This window comes from Nomascus leucogenys, chromosome 17 (genome assembly GCF_006542625.1).
Source record: "Nomascus leucogenys isolate Asia chromosome 17, Asia_NLE_v1, whole genome shotgun sequence".
NCBI classification, from domain to species: Eukaryota; Metazoa; Chordata; class Mammalia; order Primates; family Hylobatidae; genus Nomascus; species Nomascus leucogenys.
Window position 1 is genome coordinate 18,495,098 of NC_044397.1, and position 18,989 is coordinate 18,514,086.

Consider the following 18,989-nt stretch of genomic DNA (forward strand, 5'->3'; position numbering starts at 1 on the left):
ACCTGTTGTTTCCTGATTTTTTTAATGATGGCCATTCTAACTGGTGTGAGATGGTATCTCACTGTGGTTTTGATTTGCATTTCTCTGATGGCCAGTGATGATGAGCATTTCTTCATGTGTTTTTTGGCTGCATAAATGTCTTCTTTTGAGAAGTGTCTGTTCATGTCCTTTGCCCACTTTTTGATGGGGTTGTTTGCTTTTTCTTGTAAATTTGTTTGAGTTCATTGTAGATTCTGGATATTAGCCCTTTGTCAGATGAGTAGGTTGCAAAAATTTTCTCCCATTCTGTAGGTTGCCTGTTCACTCTGATGGTAGTTTCTTTTGATGGGCAGAAGCTCTTTAGTTTAATTAGATCCCATTTGTCAATTTTGGCTTTTGTTGCCATTGCTTTTGGTGTTTTAGACATGAAGTCCTTGCCCACGCCTATGTCCTGAATGGTATTGCCTAGGTTTTCTTGTAGGATTTTAATGGTTTTAGGTCTAACATTTAAGTCTTTAATCCATCTTGAATTAATTTTTGTATACGGTGTAAGGAAGGGATCCAGTTTCAGCTTTCTACATATGGCTAGCCAGTTTTCCCAGCACCATTTATTAAATAGGGAATCCTTTCCCCATTTCTTGTTTTTGTCAGGTTTGTCAAAGACCAGATAGTTGTAGATATGCGGCATCATTTCTGAGGGCTCTGTTCTGTTCCATTGATCTATATCTCTGTTGTGGTACCAGTACCATGCTGTTTTGGTTACTGTAGCCTTGTAGTATAGTTTGAAGTCAGGTAGCGTGATGCCTTCAGCTTTGTTCTTTTGGCTTAGGATTGACTTGGCAATGCGGGCTCTTTTTTGGTTCCATATGAACTTTAAAGTAGTTTTTTCCACTTCTGTGAAGAAAGTCATTGGTAGCTTGATGGGGATGGCATTGAATCTATAAATTACTTTGGGCAGTATGGCCATTTTCACAATATTGATTCTTCCAACCCATGAGCATGGAATGTTCTTCCATTTGTTTGTATCCTCTTTTATTTCATTGAGCAGTGGTTTGTAGTTCTCCTTGAAGAGGTCCTTCACATCCCTTGTAAGTTGGATTCCTAGGTATTTTATTCTCTTTGAAGCAATTGTGAATGTGAGTTCACTCATGATTTGGCTCTCTGTTTGTCTGTGATTGGTGTACAAGAATGCTTGTGATTTTTGTACATTGATTTTGTATCCCGAGACTTTGCTGAAGTTGCTAATCAGCTTAAGGAGATTTTGGGCTGAGACAATGGGATTTTCTAGATATACAATCATGTCATCTGCAAACAGGGACAGTTTGACTTCCTCTTTTCCTAATTGAATACCCTTTATTTCCTTCTCCTGCCTGATTGCTCTGGCCAGAACTTGCAGCACTATGTTGAATAGGAGCGGTGAGAGAGGGCATCCCTGTCTTGTGCCAGTTTTCAGAGGGAATGCTTCCAGTTTTTGCCCATTCAGTATGATATTGGCTGTGGGTTTGTCGTATATAGCTCTTATTATTTTGAGATACGTCCCATCAATGCCTAATTTATTGAGAGTTTTTAGCATGAAGGGTTGTTGAATTTTGTCAAAGGCCTTTTCTGCATCTATTGAGATAATCATGTGGTTTTTGTCTTTGGTTCTGTTTATATGCTGGATTACATTTATTGATTTGCGTATGTTGAACCAGCCTTGCATCCCAGGGATGAAGCCCACTTGATCATGGTGTATAAGCTTTTTGATGTGCTGTTGGATTCGGTTTGCTAGTATTTTATTGAGGATTTTTGCATCAATGTTCATCAAGGATATTGGTCTAAAATTCTCTTTTTTGGTTGTGTCTCTGCCTGGCTTTGATATCAGGACGATGCTGGCTTCATAAAATGTGTTAGGGAGGATTCCCTCTTTTTCTATCGATTGGAATAGTTTCAGAAGGAATGGTACCAGTTCCTCCTTGTACCTCTGGTAGAATTCAGCTGTGAATCCATCAGGTCCTGGACTCTTTTTGGTTGGTAAGCTATTGATTATTGCCACAATTTCAGAACCTGTTATTGTTCTATTCAGAGATTCGACTTCTTCCTGATTTAGTCTTGGGAGGGTGTATTTGTCGAGGAATTTATCCATTTCTTCTAGATTTTCTAGTTTATTTGCATAGAGGTGTTTGTAGTATTCCCTGATTGTAGATTGTGTTTCTGTGGGATCGGTGGTGATATCCCCTTTTTCATTTTTTATTGCATCTATTTGATTCTTCTCTCTTTTCTTCTTTATTAGTCTTGCTAGCGGTCTATCAATTTTGTTGATCTTCTCAAAAAACCAGCTCCTGGATTCATTAATTTTTTGAAGGGTTTTTTGTGTCTCTATTTCCTTCAGTTCTGCTCTGATTTTAGTTATTTCTAGCCTTCTGCTAGCTTTTGAATGTGTTTGCTCTTGCTTTTCTAGTTCTTTTAATTGTGATGTTAGGGTGTCAATTTTGGATCTTTCCTGCTTTCTCTTGTGGGCATTTAGTGCTATGAATTTCCCTCTACACACTGCTTTGAATGTGTCCCAGAGATTCTGGTATGTTGTGTCTTTGTTCTCGTTGGTTTCAAAGAACATCTTTATTTCTGCCTTCATTTCATTATGTACCCAATAGTCATTCAGGAGCAGGTTGTTCAGTTTCCATGTAGTTGAGCGGTTTTGAGTGAGTTTTTTAATCCTGAGTTCTAGCTTGATTGCACTGTGGTCTGAGAGACAGTTTGTTATAATTTCTGTTCTTTTACATTTGCTGAGGAGAGCTTTACTTCCAACTATGTGGTCAATTTTGGAATAGGTGTGGTGTGGTGCTGAAAAAAAATGTATATTCTGTTGATTTGGGGTGGAGAGTTCTGTAGATGTCTATTAGGTCCACTTTGTGCAGAGCTGAATTCAATTCCTGGATATCCTTGTTAACTTTCTGTCTCGATGATCTGTCTAATGTTGACAGTGGGGTGTTAAAATCTCCCATTATTATTGTGTGGGAGTTTAAATCCCTTTGTAGGTCACTCAGGACTTGCTTTATGAATCTGGGTGCTCCTGTGTTGGGTGCATATATATTTAGGATAGTTAGCTCTTCTTGTTGAATTGATCCCTTTACCATTATGTAATGGCCTTCTTTGTCTCCTTTGATCTTTGTTGGTTTAAAGTCTATTTTATCAGAGACTAGGATTGCAACCCCTGCCTTTTTTTGTTTTCCATTTGCTTGATAGATCTTCCTCCATCCCTTTATTTTGAGTCTATGTGTGTCTCTGCACGTGAGATGGGTTTCCTGAATACAGCACACTGATGGGTCCTGACACCTTATCCAGTTTGCCAGTCTGTGTCTTTTAATTGGAGCATTTAGCCCATTTACATTTAACGTTAATATTGTTATGTGTGAATCTGATCCTGTCATTATGATGTTAGTTGGTTATTTTGCTCGTTAGTTGATGCAGTTTCTTCCTAGCCTCGATGGTCTTTACAATTTGGCATGATTTTGCAGTGGCTGGTGCCAGTTGTTCCTTTCCATGTTTAGTGGTTCCTTCAGGAGCTCTTTTAGGGCAGGCCTGGTGGTGACAAAATCACTCAGCGTTTGCTTGTCTGTAAAGTATTTTATTTCTCCTTCACTTATGAAGCTTAGTTTGGCTGGATAGGAAATTCTGGGTTGAAAATTCTTTTCTTTAAGAATGTTGAATATTGGCCCCCACTCTCTTCTGGCTTGTAGAGTTTCTGCCGAGAGATCAGCTGTTAGTCTGATGGGCTTCCCTTTGTGGGTAACCCGACCTTTCTCTCTGGCTGCCCTTAACATTTTTTCCTTCATTTCAACTTTGGTGAATCTGACAATTATGTGTCTTGGAGTTGCTCTTCTCGAGGAGTATCTTTGTGGCGTTCTCTGTATTTCCTGAATCTGAATGTTGGCCTGCCTTGCTAGATTGGGGAAGTTCTCCTGGATAATATCTTGCAGAGTGTTTTCCAACTTGGTTCCATTCTCCCCGTCATTTTCAGGTACACCAATCAGACGTAGGTTTGGTCGTTTCACGTAGTCCCAAATTTCTTGGAGGCTTTGTTCATTTCTTTTTATTCTTTTTTCTCTAGACTTCCCTTCTCGCTTCATTTCATTCATTTCATCTTCCATCAGCGATACCCTTTCTTCCAGTTGATCGCATATGCTACTGAGCCTTCTGCAATCTTCACGTAGTTCTCGAAACTTGGCTTTCAGCTCTATCATCTCCTTTAAGCCCTTCTCTCCATTGGTTATTCTAGTTATCCATTCTTCTAATTTTTTTTCAAAGTTTTTAACTTCTTTGCTATTGTTTTGAATTTCCTCCTGTAGCTCAGAGTAGTTTGATCGTCTGAAGCCCTCTTCTCTCAACTCGTCAAAGTCATCCTCCATCCAGCTTTGTTCCATTGCTGGTGAGGAACTGCGTTCCTTTGGAGGAGGAGAGGTGCTCTGCTTTTTAGAGTTTCCAGTTTTTCTGCTCTGTTTTTTCCCCATCTTTGTGGTTTTATCTACTTTTGGTCTTTGATGATGGTGATGTACAGATGGGTTTTTGGTGTGGATGTCCTTTCTGTTTGTTAGTTTTCCTTCTACCAGACAGGACCCTCGGCTGCAGGTCTGTTGGAGTTTACTAGAGGTCCACTCCAGACCCTGTTTGGCTGGGTGTCAGCAGCGGTGGCTGCAGAACAGCGGATTTTCGTGAGACCACAAATTCAGCTGTCTGATAGTTCCTCTGGAAGTTTTGTCTCAGAGGAGTACCCGGCCGAGTGAGGTGTCAGTCTGTCCCTACTGGGGGGTGCTTCCCAGTTAGGCTGCTCAGGGGTGAGGGACCCACTTTAGGAGGCAGTCTGTCCGTTCTCAGATCTCCAGCTGTGTGCTGGGAGAACCACTACTCTCTTCAAAGCTGTCAGTCAGACAGGGACATGTAAGTCTGTGGAGGTTCCTGCTGACTTTTTGTTTGTCTGTGCCCTGCCCCCAGAGGTGGAGCCTACAGAGGCAGACAGGCCTCCTTGAGTTGTGGTGGGTTCCACCCAGTTCGAGCTTCCTGGCTGCTTTGTTTACCTAAGCAAGCCTGGGCAATGGCGGGCGCCCCTCCCCCAGCCTGGCTGCCGCCTTGCAGCTTGACCTCAGACTGCTGTGCTAGCAATCAGCGAGACTCCATGGGCTTAGGACCCTCCGAGCCAGGTGCGGGACACAATCTCCTAGTGTGCCGTTTTCCAGGCCCGTTGGGAAAGCGCAGTATTAGGGTGGGACTGACCCGATTTTCCAGGTGCCGTCTGTTACCCCTTTCTTTGTCTAGGAAAGGGAACTCCCTGACCCCTTGCGCTTCCCGAGTGAGGCAGTGCCTCACCCTGCTTCGGCTCACGCACAGTCCGCTTCACCGACTGTCCTGCACCCACTGTTTGGCACTCCCTAGTGAGATGAAACCGGTACGTCAAGCAGAAATGCAGAAATCACCAGTCTTCTGTGTCACTGGGGCTGGGAGCTGGAGACCGGAGCTGTTCCTATTCGGCCATCTTGGCTCCACCCCGGGTCTTGACTCTTTATCAAATTTGCCAGTCTGTGTCTTTTAATTGGGGCATTTAGCCTGTTTACATTTAAGGTAAATATTGTTATGTGTGAATTCGATCCTGTCATTATGATGCTAGCTGGTTATTTTGCCCAATAGTTGATGCAGTTTCTTCATAGTGTCGATGGTCTTTACAATTTGGCATGTTTTTGCAGTGGCTGGTACCGGTATTTCCTTTCTATGTTTAGTGCTTCCTTCAGGAGCTCTTGTAAGGCAGGCCTGGGGGTGACAAAATCTCTCAGCATTTGCCTGTTTGTAAGGGATCTTATTTCTCCTTCGCTTATGAAGCTGAGTTTGGCTGGAGACAAAATTCTGGGTTGAAAATTCGTTTCTTTAAGAATGTTGAATATTGGCCCCAACTCTCTTCTGGCTTGTGAGGTTTCTGCAGAGAGATCCACTGTTAATCTGCTGGGTTTCCCTTTGTGGGTAACTCAACTTTTCTCTCTGGCTGTCCTTAACATTTTTTCCTTCATTTCAACCTTGGTGAATCTGACAATTATGTATCTTGGGGTTGCTCTTCTCAAGGAGTATCTTTGTGGTGTTCTCTGTATTTTTTAATGTTGGCGTGTCTTGCTAGGTTGGAGAAGTTCTCCTGGATAATATCCTGACGTATATTTTCCAGCTTAGTTCCATTCTCCCCATCACTTTCAGGTACACCAATCAAACATAGGTTTGGTCTTTTCACATAGTCCCATATTTCTTGGAAGCTTTGTTCATTTCTTTTCATTCTTTTTTCTCTAATCTTGTCTTCATACTTTATTTCATTAAGATGATATTCAATCATTGATATCCTTTCTTCTGCTTGATTCAGCTGTTGATACTTGTGTGTGCTTTCTGAAGTTCTCGTGCTGTGTTTTTCAGCTCCATCAGGTCATTCTGTAAACTGGGTATTCTAGTTAGCAATTCCTCTAACCCTTTTTCAACGTTCTTAGCTTCCTTGCATTGGGTTAGAACATGCTCCTTTAGCTCAGAGGAGTTTGTTATTTATTACCCACCTTCTGAAACCTACTTCTGTCAATTCATCAAACTCATTCTCCGTCCAGTTTTGTTCCCTTGCTCTCAAGGAATTGTGATCCTTTGGAGGAGAAGAGGCATTCTGGTTTTGGGAATTTTTAGCCTTTTTGCGCTGGTTTTTCCTCATCTTCATGGATTTATCTACCTTTGGTCTTTGATGTTGGTCAGCTTCGGATAGAGTTTCTGTGTGGATGTCCTTTATATTTATGTTGATGCTATTCCTTTCTGTTTGTTAGTTGTCCTTCTAACAGGCCCCTCTGCTGCAGATCTGCTGGAGTTTGCTGGAGGACCACTCCAGACCCTGTTTGCTTGTATCACCAGTGGAGGCTGCAGAACAGCAAAGATTGCTGCCTGTTCCTTCCTCTGGAACCTTCGTCCCACAGGGGCACCCGCCAGATGCCAGCCAGAGCTCTACTGTATGAGGTGTCTGTCGACCCCTGCTGGGAGGTGTCTCCCAGTCAGGAGGCACAGGGGTCAGGGACTCAATTGAGGAGGCAGTCTGTCCCTTAGCAGAGCTTGAGTACTGTGCTGGGAGATCTGCTGCTCTCTTCAGAGCCAGGAGGCAGGAACGTTTAAGTCTGCTGAAGCTGTGCCCACAGCCGCGTCTTCCCCCAGGGAGATGGGAGTTTGATCTATAAGACCCTGACAGGGGCTGCTGTCTTTCTTTAAGAGATGCCCTGCCCAGAGAGGAGAAATCTAGAGAGGCAGTCTGGCTACAGCAGCTTTGCTGAGCTGCAGAGGGCTCCACCCAGTTTCAACTTCCTGGCAGCTTTATTTACACTGTGAGGGGAAAACCGTCTACCCAAGCCTCTGTAATGGTGGACGCCCCTCCCCACGCCCAAGCTCAGGCGTCCCACGTCGACTTCAGACTGCTGTGCTTGCAGTGAGAATTTCAAGCCAGTGGATCTTAGCTTGCCAGGCTCTGTGAGGGTGGGATCCGCTGAACTAGACCACTTGGCTTCCTGGCTTCAGCCCCCTTTCCACGGGAGTAAACGGTTCTGTCTCGCTGGCACTCCAGGCACCACTGGGGTATGAAAAAAAACTCTTGCAGCTAGCTCAGTGTCTGCCCAAATGGCCACCCAGTTTTGCGCTTGAAACCCAGGGCCCTGGTGGCATAGGCACCCGAGGCAATCTCCTGGTCTGTGGGTTACAAAGACCATGGGAAAAGCATAGTATCTAGGCTGGGGTGCACCATTCTTCACAGCACAGCCCCTCATGGCTTCCCTTGGCTAGGAGAGGGGGTTCCCAGACCCCTTGCACTTCCTGGGTGAGGCAACGCCCAACCCTACTTCAGCTCACCCTCTGTGTGCTGCACCCACTGTCTAACCAGTCCCGATGAGATGAGCCAAGTACCTCAGTTGAAAATGCAGAAATCACCCGCCTTCTGCGTTGATCTCACTGGGAGCTGCAGACCGGAACTGTTCCTCTTTGGCCATCTTGCCTGGAAGTAGTTCACTGTTTTTTTTAAAGCCATTTGGGGTATGTTAGATTATAGATAATTTATTCAGTATTGGAAGGAAACTGAAACAAGTTTACTATTAACTATACTGTGATATGAATACTATTCTTCCATTTTGTATTAGGATATGGTTACAGCATTAAGTTTGCAAGTATACAATGTAATTGCTACCATGGAAACGTGAAAGTCTTCCATTAAGGGTAATGGTTTTATGTTATCATCTTAAAATTTTCTGGATCAGCCTGGAAAGGAACAATCCTAAATAGACATAATAAGAATCTGCTTCCTTTAGTCTCTTCCATAATCATCTCAAGATGCTTCCTAGCATCTTCCTTCCCCAATCTTCAAGATGCTTCCTAGGAGCTGGTTTTTGGTAATATTGTCAACTGAAGATGGGAAAGCTCGGCAAATACTCCTAAGGTTTAGCCATACTGAGTGGGTAGGGGTGCTTGAGCCCTAGGAAGAGGCCATTTGTGATTGAACCTCTCTTTAACCCGTACTCTGAATGCCAGTGTTTTTACATTTCTTGCTTTTTCTTTTTCACTTAGAGTTTAGTAGAATCTCTGAAAGTTTTAGCTTGCTTCAGTCCGACTAAGGGGAGCCAAAGGAAAGATGTTTCACTTGAACCAAGAATGATGGACCCCCAGAATCCCATGAGAACAATTAGGTGAACTAACAGGGGTCAGAGTGATTCTGGTAAAACTCAAGGAGACATAGCTTCTTTCCAGTAGCAAACTTTGCTGCTTTTAGCATTCATTTAAATTAGGAAATGATATTTTGTCATTATGTACTGCAGTTGCTGCCAGGGTAGTTAATTAAGTGAAGAGTACTTCCAATTTTCTCTCTTATTTGTCTTCCTCTTCTTTCTTCTGCTTTGAAGATGGTTATTTATAGTCATTGACACATGTCAAAGAATTAAGGACTAGAAAGACCAGGGGATTATATGAGATAAAAGATAGAAAACTATTTAAAATTAAAGAATCTCTTTACACTAAATATCCCATATATATTTTCAAATGATTAAAAGTAATTTTACAGCCAGAGGCAGTGGCTCACACCTGTAATCCCAGCCCTTTGGGAGGCTGAGGCATGCAGATCACCTGAGGTCATGAGTTCGAGACCAGCCTGACCACCATGGTAAAACCCCATCTCTACTGAAAATACAGAAATTAGCCAGGCATGGTGGCACGTGCCTGTAGTCTCAGCTACTTGGGAGACTGAGGCAAGAGAATCACTTGAACCTGGGAGGTGGAGGTTGCAGTGAACCAAGATTATGCCACTGTACTCTACCTGGGTGACAGAGTAAGACTCCATCTCAAAAAAATATATATATTTTTTTTAATTAGAGATTTAACTGTTAGCATTAAGCAATTTGAATGTAAAAGTCAAAGATAGCCATGACTTTTGAAATTACCATCAGCTCAATATTAGATACAAATAAGTCATCTTCTAGTCTCAAACTAGTAAAAATTGGTGTGTTTCTTATTTGTTTTAGAATATATGACAGCAATTTTTGAATTTTTTTTAGTTCTCAGAATACAAATATTAGTACTCCATTACTAGCTAATACATTATCTAAAGTTAAAAGGATTCGAACACAGTAGCTATATGAGGAAAATATTTGTGACTATTTTCGCATGTGCCTAACTGGAGGTAAAAGTATATGTCTTGGTTTTTTTTCTTCTTTTCATGCCTGCTAACTTTGACTGGATGCCAGATATTGTGAATTTTACCTTGTTGGGTGTTGGATATTTTTAAGTTCCTATATTCTTGACCTTTGTTTAACCAAGGCACAGTTAAGTTACATCCTTGGAAAAGTTCGATCCTTTCAAGTCTTGCATTTAAACTTTGTCAGGCAGAATTAGAACAGTGCTCATTCTAGGGCTGATTATCCCCTGCTCCTAAAGCAAGATCCTTCTGAGTACTCTACCCAATGCCTATGAATCTTGAGGTTTCCCACTCTGGTGGGTAGGAACAGGAACTATTCCCAGCCTGTGTGACACCTGGCACTTTCCCCTCTAATCTTTAAGGTACTTTTTTCACCAAGCCTCACACGTATGTGCTGATCAGTATTTAGCTAAATACTCGAGGGGTTCCTTTACAGATCACTGGAGTTCTCTGTGCACTCTCTCCCTTCCAGAATATTCTCCTGAGCACTCTAGCCGCTTTAGTCTCCCTGAGCTTTCAGTTGCATCTTCTCATCTTAGGGAGTTTGCCAGGCTCCACCTGGATTACTCCTCCTTATTGCTGTATCCTAGAAGCTATCCCAAGGCAGTAAGCTGGGGCAATCACAAGACTCACTGAGTTTGTTTTTTCAACTTTGTTATTTGATGTTCAGTTTCCTGCAAACTGTTGTTTCATGTATTTTATCTGTTTCTGGTTGTTTCATACAAGAAGGTAATCTAGTCCCTGTTACTCTATATTGGTCAGAAGTATAAATCTGATGTATAGGGATTTAATTTCAACTAGAAACTAATTTGAAGAGAAGGATATGAGGGCTATGTCAAACATTAATAAAGGACTGGTTGGATAATTATGATATACCTATATAACAAAATTATGCAGCTGATCACAAAAATGAACTACAGGAGGCCGGGCGCGGTGGCTCACGCCTGTAATTCCAGCACTTTGGGAGGCCGAGGTGGGTGGATCACGAGTTCAGGAGATCGAGACCACGGTGAAACCCCGTCTCTACTAAAAATACAAAAAAAATTAGCCGGGCGTAGTGGCGAGTGCCTGTAGTCCCAGCTACTCCGGAGGCTGAGGCAGGAGAATGGCGTGAACCCAGGAGGCGGAGCTTGCAGTGAGCCGAGATTGCGCCACTGCACTCCAGCCTGGGCGACAGAGCGAGACTCCGTCTCAAAAAAAAAAAAAAATGAACTACAGGTGAACTACAGTTACATGTTTTGGAAAGTTCTCTAAGGAATACTATTAGTGAAAGAATTAAATTCATCCTTTTGTTTCGTTATTCAAGGAATATTTATTGAGCACCTCCTTTTATTTTCTTTAGAGACAGGATCTCACTATGTTGCCCATGCTGGACTCAAACTCCTGGGCTCAAGCGATCCTTCCACCTCAGCCTCCCAAGTAGCTGGGACTACAGGTGCATGCCACTGTGCCTGGTTTATTGAGCCACTGTTTTATAGTAGCCACCATGCCAAGCATTTGGAATCCAATAATAGCAAGATACAGACATTGACCGGGCACAGTGGCTCATGCCTGTAATCCCAAAGCTCATGCCTGTAATCTGCGGGTGGATTACTTGAGCTCAGGAGTTTGAGACTAGCCTCGCAACATAGTGAAACCTCGTCTCTACAAAAAATACAAAAATTACCTGGACATGGTGTCGTGCACCTGTAGTCCCAGCTAATTGGGAGGCTGAGTTGGCAGAATCACTTGAGCTTAGTAGGTCGAGGTTACAGTAAGCCCTAATCACACCACTGCACTCCAGCCTGGGTGACAGAGTGAGACCCTATCTCAGAAAAAAAAAAATGATATAGACATTGCTCTGCCTTTAAACAGAGCTTGTTGATTTAAATTCTAGTACATGGGAGGGGAGGTAATCGAAAATAAACAAACATCATGATTAATGTTAAATTCTGTAAAGGAAATAATATAGAGTGACATTCTAAGATGAATGGGGTGTCCTAATTTTAGATAAAGTGATCAGAGAAAATCTCTGTAAGGAAATAACATTTATTATCTGAGACGTGAAGGATAAGGAGCCAGTCAACAAAACAGTATCCCATGCAGAGGGAAGAACAAGATCAAAGGCTCTGAGAAGGGCAAGAACTTAGCATGTTCAAGAAGCTGAAAATAGAAAGTGAGAAGAGGAGCAGAGTTACCAAGGACAAGAGTGGTGCAGAGGTGGTGGAAGTTTTCAGGAACCAGATTATAGAATGTTGTAGGCCTTGGTTAGGAGTTTGGTTTTTGTTCTAAGCTGCAGAAAAGTGAATAGTAGTATTCCATTTATGTAGTAATGCAAAATGGTAGTCATAGATAATGTATATACGATTTCTGGGAAGATATATCGATGTAATTTACCATGGCTACCCCTGAAGTTTAGAAATAGAGACTGAAGGAATAGGTAGAAAGGCCTTTACTTTATATACCCTTCATGACTGAATATTTTAACTTGCGAGCATATTACTTTTCAAATTGAATAAAGTAGTGGATTTATGTTTTTAAAATAGTTCTTATAAATTATTTTTAAAACAATGAGCAAAAATATGAACCAGAAATTTACAAAAGAGAAATACTAATAAACCTATGAAAAGACATTCAGCCTTACTAATGACCAGAAATAATGCAATCTAGATTTTAACCTCAAATATTGGCAAAGACAAAAAATACTGACAGCATCCAGTTTCATTGAGGGTGTAGGCACACAGATGCTCTCAGTTACTTTAATATGAGTATATATTGATCCAGACGTTCTAGAGGACAGTTTGACAATGTATTTCAAAAACTCTGAAAGTACACATCTTAGTTTTTTTTTAGGAATTTATTTTAAGGAAGTAAATCGGGAGAACAAGTCTAAAAATATAGATAAAAGTCATTATTTACGGCATTGTTTATAATAGTGAATAATTGGGACCTATTATTATATATCGGTAGAAAATTATTTGTTATGATATAGTTCATTCTGTTGCCATTAAAATTTATGATGAAGTTATATGTTTATCGACATGTCAAGGTGTTTACAGGGTATTATTCAATAAAACCCTCTAGCAGTTTAGAATATTATATATGTAGTAGAATTTCTTTCCTTAATTATGTGGATTTAAGTGTGTATGTATCACATAGAGAACTCCTAGAAGTTTAATTCAAAAATATTAAGGGTAATTTTTGCTGTGTAGTACGGCTTGTAATATTTTTTGTACTTTTAATATTTTTGGATTTTAATTTTTTATAACAAATATATGTTAATGCTGGCCGGGCGTGGTGGCTCATGCCTGTTATCCCTGCACTTTGCACTTTGAGAGGCCAAGGCAGGTGGATTGCCTGACCTCAGAGATTCGAGACCAGCCTGGCTAACATGGTGAAGCCCTGTTTCTACTAAAAATACAAAAAAATTAGCCAGGCGTGGTGGTGCATCTTTGTAATCTCATTTACTCAGGACACTGAAGCAGGAGAATCACTTGAACCCAGGAGGCAGAGGTTGCAGTGAGCTGAATTCGTGCCATTGCACTCCAGCCTGGTGGAAAACTAAGACTCCATCCATCTCAAAATAAAATTTAAACAAACAAACAAACAAAATATATATATATATATGTTAATTTTCCGGTGAGTGAAAGCTATAATCTATAAAAAAGGAAAATATAGGGAGTATTAGGTAATATAGAAAAGTTTAAGTATTTATGCATATAATTTGATAAAGAGTAATGAAATTTAATTACAATATTGGTTTGATCTGGAGTAACATGTTCATAATGCTTTTTGATTTCGTAGGACTAGAAGAAATTGCAAAAGAAAGAGAAAAACTAAAAAAGGCAGAAAGTGTCCAGATCAAAGAAGAAATGTTTGAGACTTCTGGGGACAGTTTAAATTGTTCAAATACACATCACTGTGAACAAAAGGAAGATCTTAAAGAAAAAGATAACACAAATCTATTCCTTCAGAAACCTGGCTCTTTTTCCAAATTAAGCAAGCTTTTGGAAGTAGCTAAGATGCCTCCTGAGTCAGAGGTTATGACCCCCAAACCAAATGCTGGTGCAAATGGGTGCACGTTGTCTTATCAGAACAGTGGAAAACATTCACTGGGCAGCATTCAGTCAACAGCAACGCAAAGCATTGTGGAAAAGGCAGACTCTAATAATCTGTTTAATACTGGTTCAAGTGGTCCAGGGAAGTTCTACAGTCCTCTCCCCAATGACCAGTTACTAAAAACGCTGACCGAAAAGAATAGACAATGGTTTAGTCTTTTGCCACGAACACCTTGCGATGACACTTCACTTACTCATGCCAATATGTCAACTGCTTCTTTGGTGACTCCTCAGTCTCAGCCACCATCTAAGGCACCTTCACCTGCCCCAGCTCCTCTTGGATCTTCTGCTCAGAATCCTGTTGGCTTAAATCCATTTGCTTTATCACCTCTTCAGGTTAGTACTGCTAACTGTAACTCATTTTTATATTGCTTTATGTAATCTTTGACCTCATGGAGATTTTTGCTCAAGGGGGATCACTCAAATAGTTAAAATATTCCTGCTACAGTTTGAAAACTAAAACAAGTCAGAATTTCTGTCACCAAGGTTCATTAGAACTACTGATTTCTAGCGTTGGTCTAAGTCTTCTTTAATTACTTTTTAACTTACTACTGTAACAGTATATCCGAAAGGAAAATTACTTTGGGAAACAAATAAGAACATGGAATTTAACTTTTGTTGCTAATATATTTCGTTTTCCTGTAATTGTAATAAATGAAGGAATATTTTTTGGAATTTGAAAAATAATTTCATATTCCAAAAATTTTTCCTAAATTCTTAGAGTAATCTACTTTTCATTAATAAATGTTTTCTTTTTGCAGGTGAAAAGTGGAGCATCTATGATGGGACTTCAGTTTTGTGGGTGGCCCACTGGTGTGCTTACTTCTAATATTCCATTTACATCATCTGTACCTAGTCTAGGATCAGGGTTAGGGTTATCAGAAGGAAATGGTAATTCATTCTTGACTTCCAATGTTGCTTCAAGTAAAAGTGAATCTCCAGTACCACAGAATGAAAAGGCCACCTCAGCTCAACCTGCAGCTGTTGAAGTAGCAAAACCAGTAGATTTTCCTAGTCCAAAACCTATTCCAGAAGGTAGGTACATTGAGATGGTTTACAGCCACTTACTCAATTTCAATATTATGGATTCCTATATTATAACTGAATATTTGACGGTTCTGTATGTAGTTAATAAATCTTTTTATTTCCATGGTGTCACTTCCTATTCAAAATACTTGTAAAAGTTCTACTTATTTATCTTGACTTAGAAATGCAGTTTGGTTGGTGGAGAATTATTGACCCAGAGGACCTAAAAGCTTTGCTCAAAGTGCTGCATCTCAGAGGAATAAGAGAAAAGGCATTACAAAAACAAATTCAGAAACATTTGGATTATATTACTCAAGCCTGCCTCAAGAATAAGGATGGTATGTGCCTAAAAGAGATTTCAGCTTTCTTTCTTGCTTAGTTATGAGAATTAATTATTCTAAAGCATATTTTAGTCTATTGGTCCTTCATATTCATGAGTTCCACATCTATGGATTCAACCAATCGCAGATCAAACAGATTCAAAGAAAGATGGGCATAACTGTACTGAACATATACAGACTTTTTTTTCTTATCATTCTTCCCTAAATAATATAGTATAACAACTATTTCCATAGCATCTACATTGTCTTAGGTACTATAAGTAACCTAGAAATAACTTGAAGCATATAGGAGGATGTACATAGATTACATGCAAATAGTACACCTTTTTTTTTTTTTTTTGTGAGAGAGTCTTGCTGTGTCACCTAGGCTGGAGAATGGTGGTGCATTCTCAAAGTCGTGGGCTCAAGCAATCTTCCTGCCTCAGCCTTCTGAGTAGCTGGGACTATAGGCACATGCCCCCACACCCAGCTAGTTTTTTTTATTTTTTGTAGAGACAGGGCCTCACTATGTTGCCCAGGCTGGTCTCGAACTGCTGGCCTCAAGTGATCCTCTCACCTCAGCTTCCCAAAGTGCTAAGATTATGGGCATGAGCCACCACTCCTGGCCAACACCATTTTATATAAGGGATGTGAACATCTCTAGGTTTTGGTATTCATGGGGGCAGAGGGGGTCCTAGAACCAATCCCCCACAGATATCAAGAGAGAAATGATATCTTAATGCACTACTATTTTTTTCTGTTTTACTCAACAAACTATTTATATTTTTTAAGTTGGTGTTACTGTCTTGTAATTTTTTACACCCGTAGCATATTGTTTTGTGTTTCTTAGCGTGTTTCTACTTTTAAGAGTAAGCTGCCTGTACATATACAAGTGCATTTGTGTATGTCAAGTTAAATGTACATGGGTCTCCTAGAATTGTATTCACTTTCTGGAAGAAATCTCTGAGGGGAAAAGCTTAATAAATGGATTTTTAAATTAATTTCTTTTTAAATGTAGTTGCTATTATTGAACTGAATGAAAATGAAGAAAACCAAGTAACTCGAGACATTGTGGAGAACTGGTCAGTAGAAGAACAAGCAATGGAAATGGATTTGAGTGTCCTTCAACAGGTAGAAGATCTAGAAAGGAGAGTTGCATCAGCAAGTTTGCAAGTGAAGGTAAAATCGACTTGGAATAAAATATGTTTTTAGGATAATAGAAGGTAACTAATGTTTATTACATGCCTAATATATGCTAGTTAATGTGCTAAATGTTTTTATTTTGTCTCATTTAATTCTGAAAACAATCCTGGATTAATTTGCCCCATCTGTTAAGGAACCAGGCTCAGCGTAAGTAATGTGCCAATGGTCATATAGTAAGTGCCTAAATGTGCATTTAAACCAAGTCTGACTCCAGATCCCCTGTTCTTTTTAGTAATCTTGCTACCTCCTTAATGGTATTCAGAAGTATTATTTCTGATTCGCAGTTCTTTACTACCAGCAGAATTCCAGTTTCACTGAGATGAATGTGATGATCTAGTACAAATATTATCAAACTCCTATTATAGTGTTTCATATAGGCCATGAACTTCCTTATATACAAGCCTTGTTATATGTCAGACTTTTACACTATATAGTTTAATTTGGAGACCAATATAGATATATCCAAATATATGTTATAGACCATTATGATGTACTGACACATGCACACATACTCTACATATATATGTAAAGTTTTTATTTACTGATTTATTCATTCATTCCCTCATCTATTTGCTGGGTATTATCATGTCACAGGTAATGATCAGAACTGATTTCCAGTGGACAAGCAAAAGGAAAGCTTTACCCTTGTGCAAGAATTTTTGGTTTTGTAAAGAGGGGTATAAAGGTCTCCTTAAAAGCATGAAAGGTTTAGAACCTACTAAGGTTCTGTTTTGGTTTTGGGGTTTTTTGTTTTTTTGTTTTTTGTTTTTGTTTTTTTTTTTGAGATGGAGTCTCACGCTGTCGCCCAGGCTGGAGTACAGTGGCGTGATCTCGGCTCACTGCAACCTCCACCTCCAGGTTCAAGTGATTCTCCTGCCTCAGGCTTTCAAAGTACATGCCATGACGCCCCACTAATTTTTGTATTTTTAATAGAGTTTAATGGGGTTTTGCTACGTTGGCCAGGCTGGTCTCAAACTCCTGACCTCAAGTGATCCACCCACTTTGGCCTCCCAAAATGCTGGGATTACAGGCATGAGCCACTGCGCCTGGCTAGAATCTGCTAAGGTACTAAAGGTTTAGAAACCTTAATCTCCGTGTAATTTGATTTGAAATGCCTTGCTTTATTCAGAATGAGAAATTTATGGCATAATGCTATCCTATTTAATAATTGAGATTTTGCTTCATAATTAGTTTAACATAGGCATTTGGACACTTTTGAGGATCTCAAAAAATGTAGTTTTCCAGAGCTAATAAAATATCCCTTTCTTGTGACAAACGTAATTACCAACCTTGGGAAGCAAAAATTTATTATTGAAACTTGTGCTAGTAAACTATGTCTCCTCCTCCAGGTTCTATAATACAGTATAAAAGTGCCTCGTGTATTGTCATCTTTCTGGCATCTTCAACAAATGAACCCTTTCACACTATTTTATTTTCTGGAGAAATGAAAATTATTCCATTTAGTGCTAGAATTTTTTAACGTGGTTTTGGATCGCTTGTGTTACACATTTCACTGCTTTCTTAAATTGAAAATAAAAAGCCTGATTTAACTTATCATGGTGGCACAGAATCATCAATATGAAGATCAATTATCAGACAATAATTCCCTCAGGAAATGAGAAGAGGTTTTGCACCTAACCTAAATGATCCTAGTGTGCTTTGCTTTTAAAACTGCTACATCTACTTTCTATAGTCTGTGGTTGTCCTCTCAGATTGTCAGTTGATACTACTTGCTGGTTTAAATTTGATTGGTTCCATAAGCCCTATTTTCCTCCAGCTTTTTCCCAACTCATTTGCCAATTCTAATTGACTGTTGGTTGGGAAAGTGTATCATCAGGCTTTTAAAAAATACATGTAAAGTCAGAGTGTGGGCCTGAAACATTTTCCTGGTGACATACTCAGATTTTAGTCCTTTGACCTTATCACACTGCTGGCTGCTTAAATGTTCTTGGCTGTGTTATCAGTAGCTAAGATAAGTAGAATTTGCTTCATAAATTGTTTTAAATTCATAAATAATAATGTACAGTATCATGGAGTACATGGTGTTGTTTTGGTACATTTAATGTATAGTGATCAGATCAGAGTAATTAGCATATTCATTATCTTAAACATTTACCATTTTTTTCTGTTAAGAATAATATCCTCCTTTAGCTACTTGAAACAATATTATTAACTATAATCATCGTACAGTGGTATAGAGCACTAGAACTTATTTCTCCTACCTACCAGTAATTTTGTATTCTTTTTTTTTTTTTTTTTTTTTTGAGATCAAGTTTCACTTTTGTTCCCAGGCTTGAGTATAGTGGCGTGATCTCAGCTCACAGCAACCTCCACCTCCCAGGTTCAAGCAATTCTCCTGCCTCAGCCTTCCTGAGTAGCTGGGATTACAGGCATGTGCCACCATGCCCGACTAATTTTTGTATTTTTAGTAGAGACAGGGTTTCTCCATGTTGGTCAGGCTGGTCTCAAACTCCTGACCTCAGATGATCTGCCTGCCTCGGCCTCCCAAAGTGCTGGGATTACAGGCATGAGCCACCACGCCCAGCCAGTAATTTTGTATTCTTTAACAAATCTCTCTTTATCCCTCCCTGCCCCCACTTTTCCCAGCCGGTAGTATCCTCTGCTCTACTTTTTACTTCTATGAGATCAGGTTTTTTTTAA

General features: G+C 40.0%; 1 protein-coding gene across 1 annotated transcript in view; it reads left to right on the forward strand.

Annotated features, from left to right (window-relative positions):
* Positions 1–18,989, forward strand: part of BAZ2B (bromodomain adjacent to zinc finger domain 2B) — a 321,145-nt gene that overhangs the window by 276,263 nt on the left and 25,893 nt on the right. The window contains exons 29-32 of the mRNA XM_030796599.1: positions 13,466–14,115; positions 14,541–14,814; positions 14,988–15,143; positions 16,144–16,304. Of these exons, the coding sequence (XP_030652459.1) occupies positions 13,466–14,115; positions 14,541–14,814; positions 14,988–15,143; positions 16,144–16,304 (1,241 nt within the window). The remainder of the gene's footprint in view (positions 1–13,465; positions 14,116–14,540; positions 14,815–14,987; positions 15,144–16,143; positions 16,305–18,989) is intronic.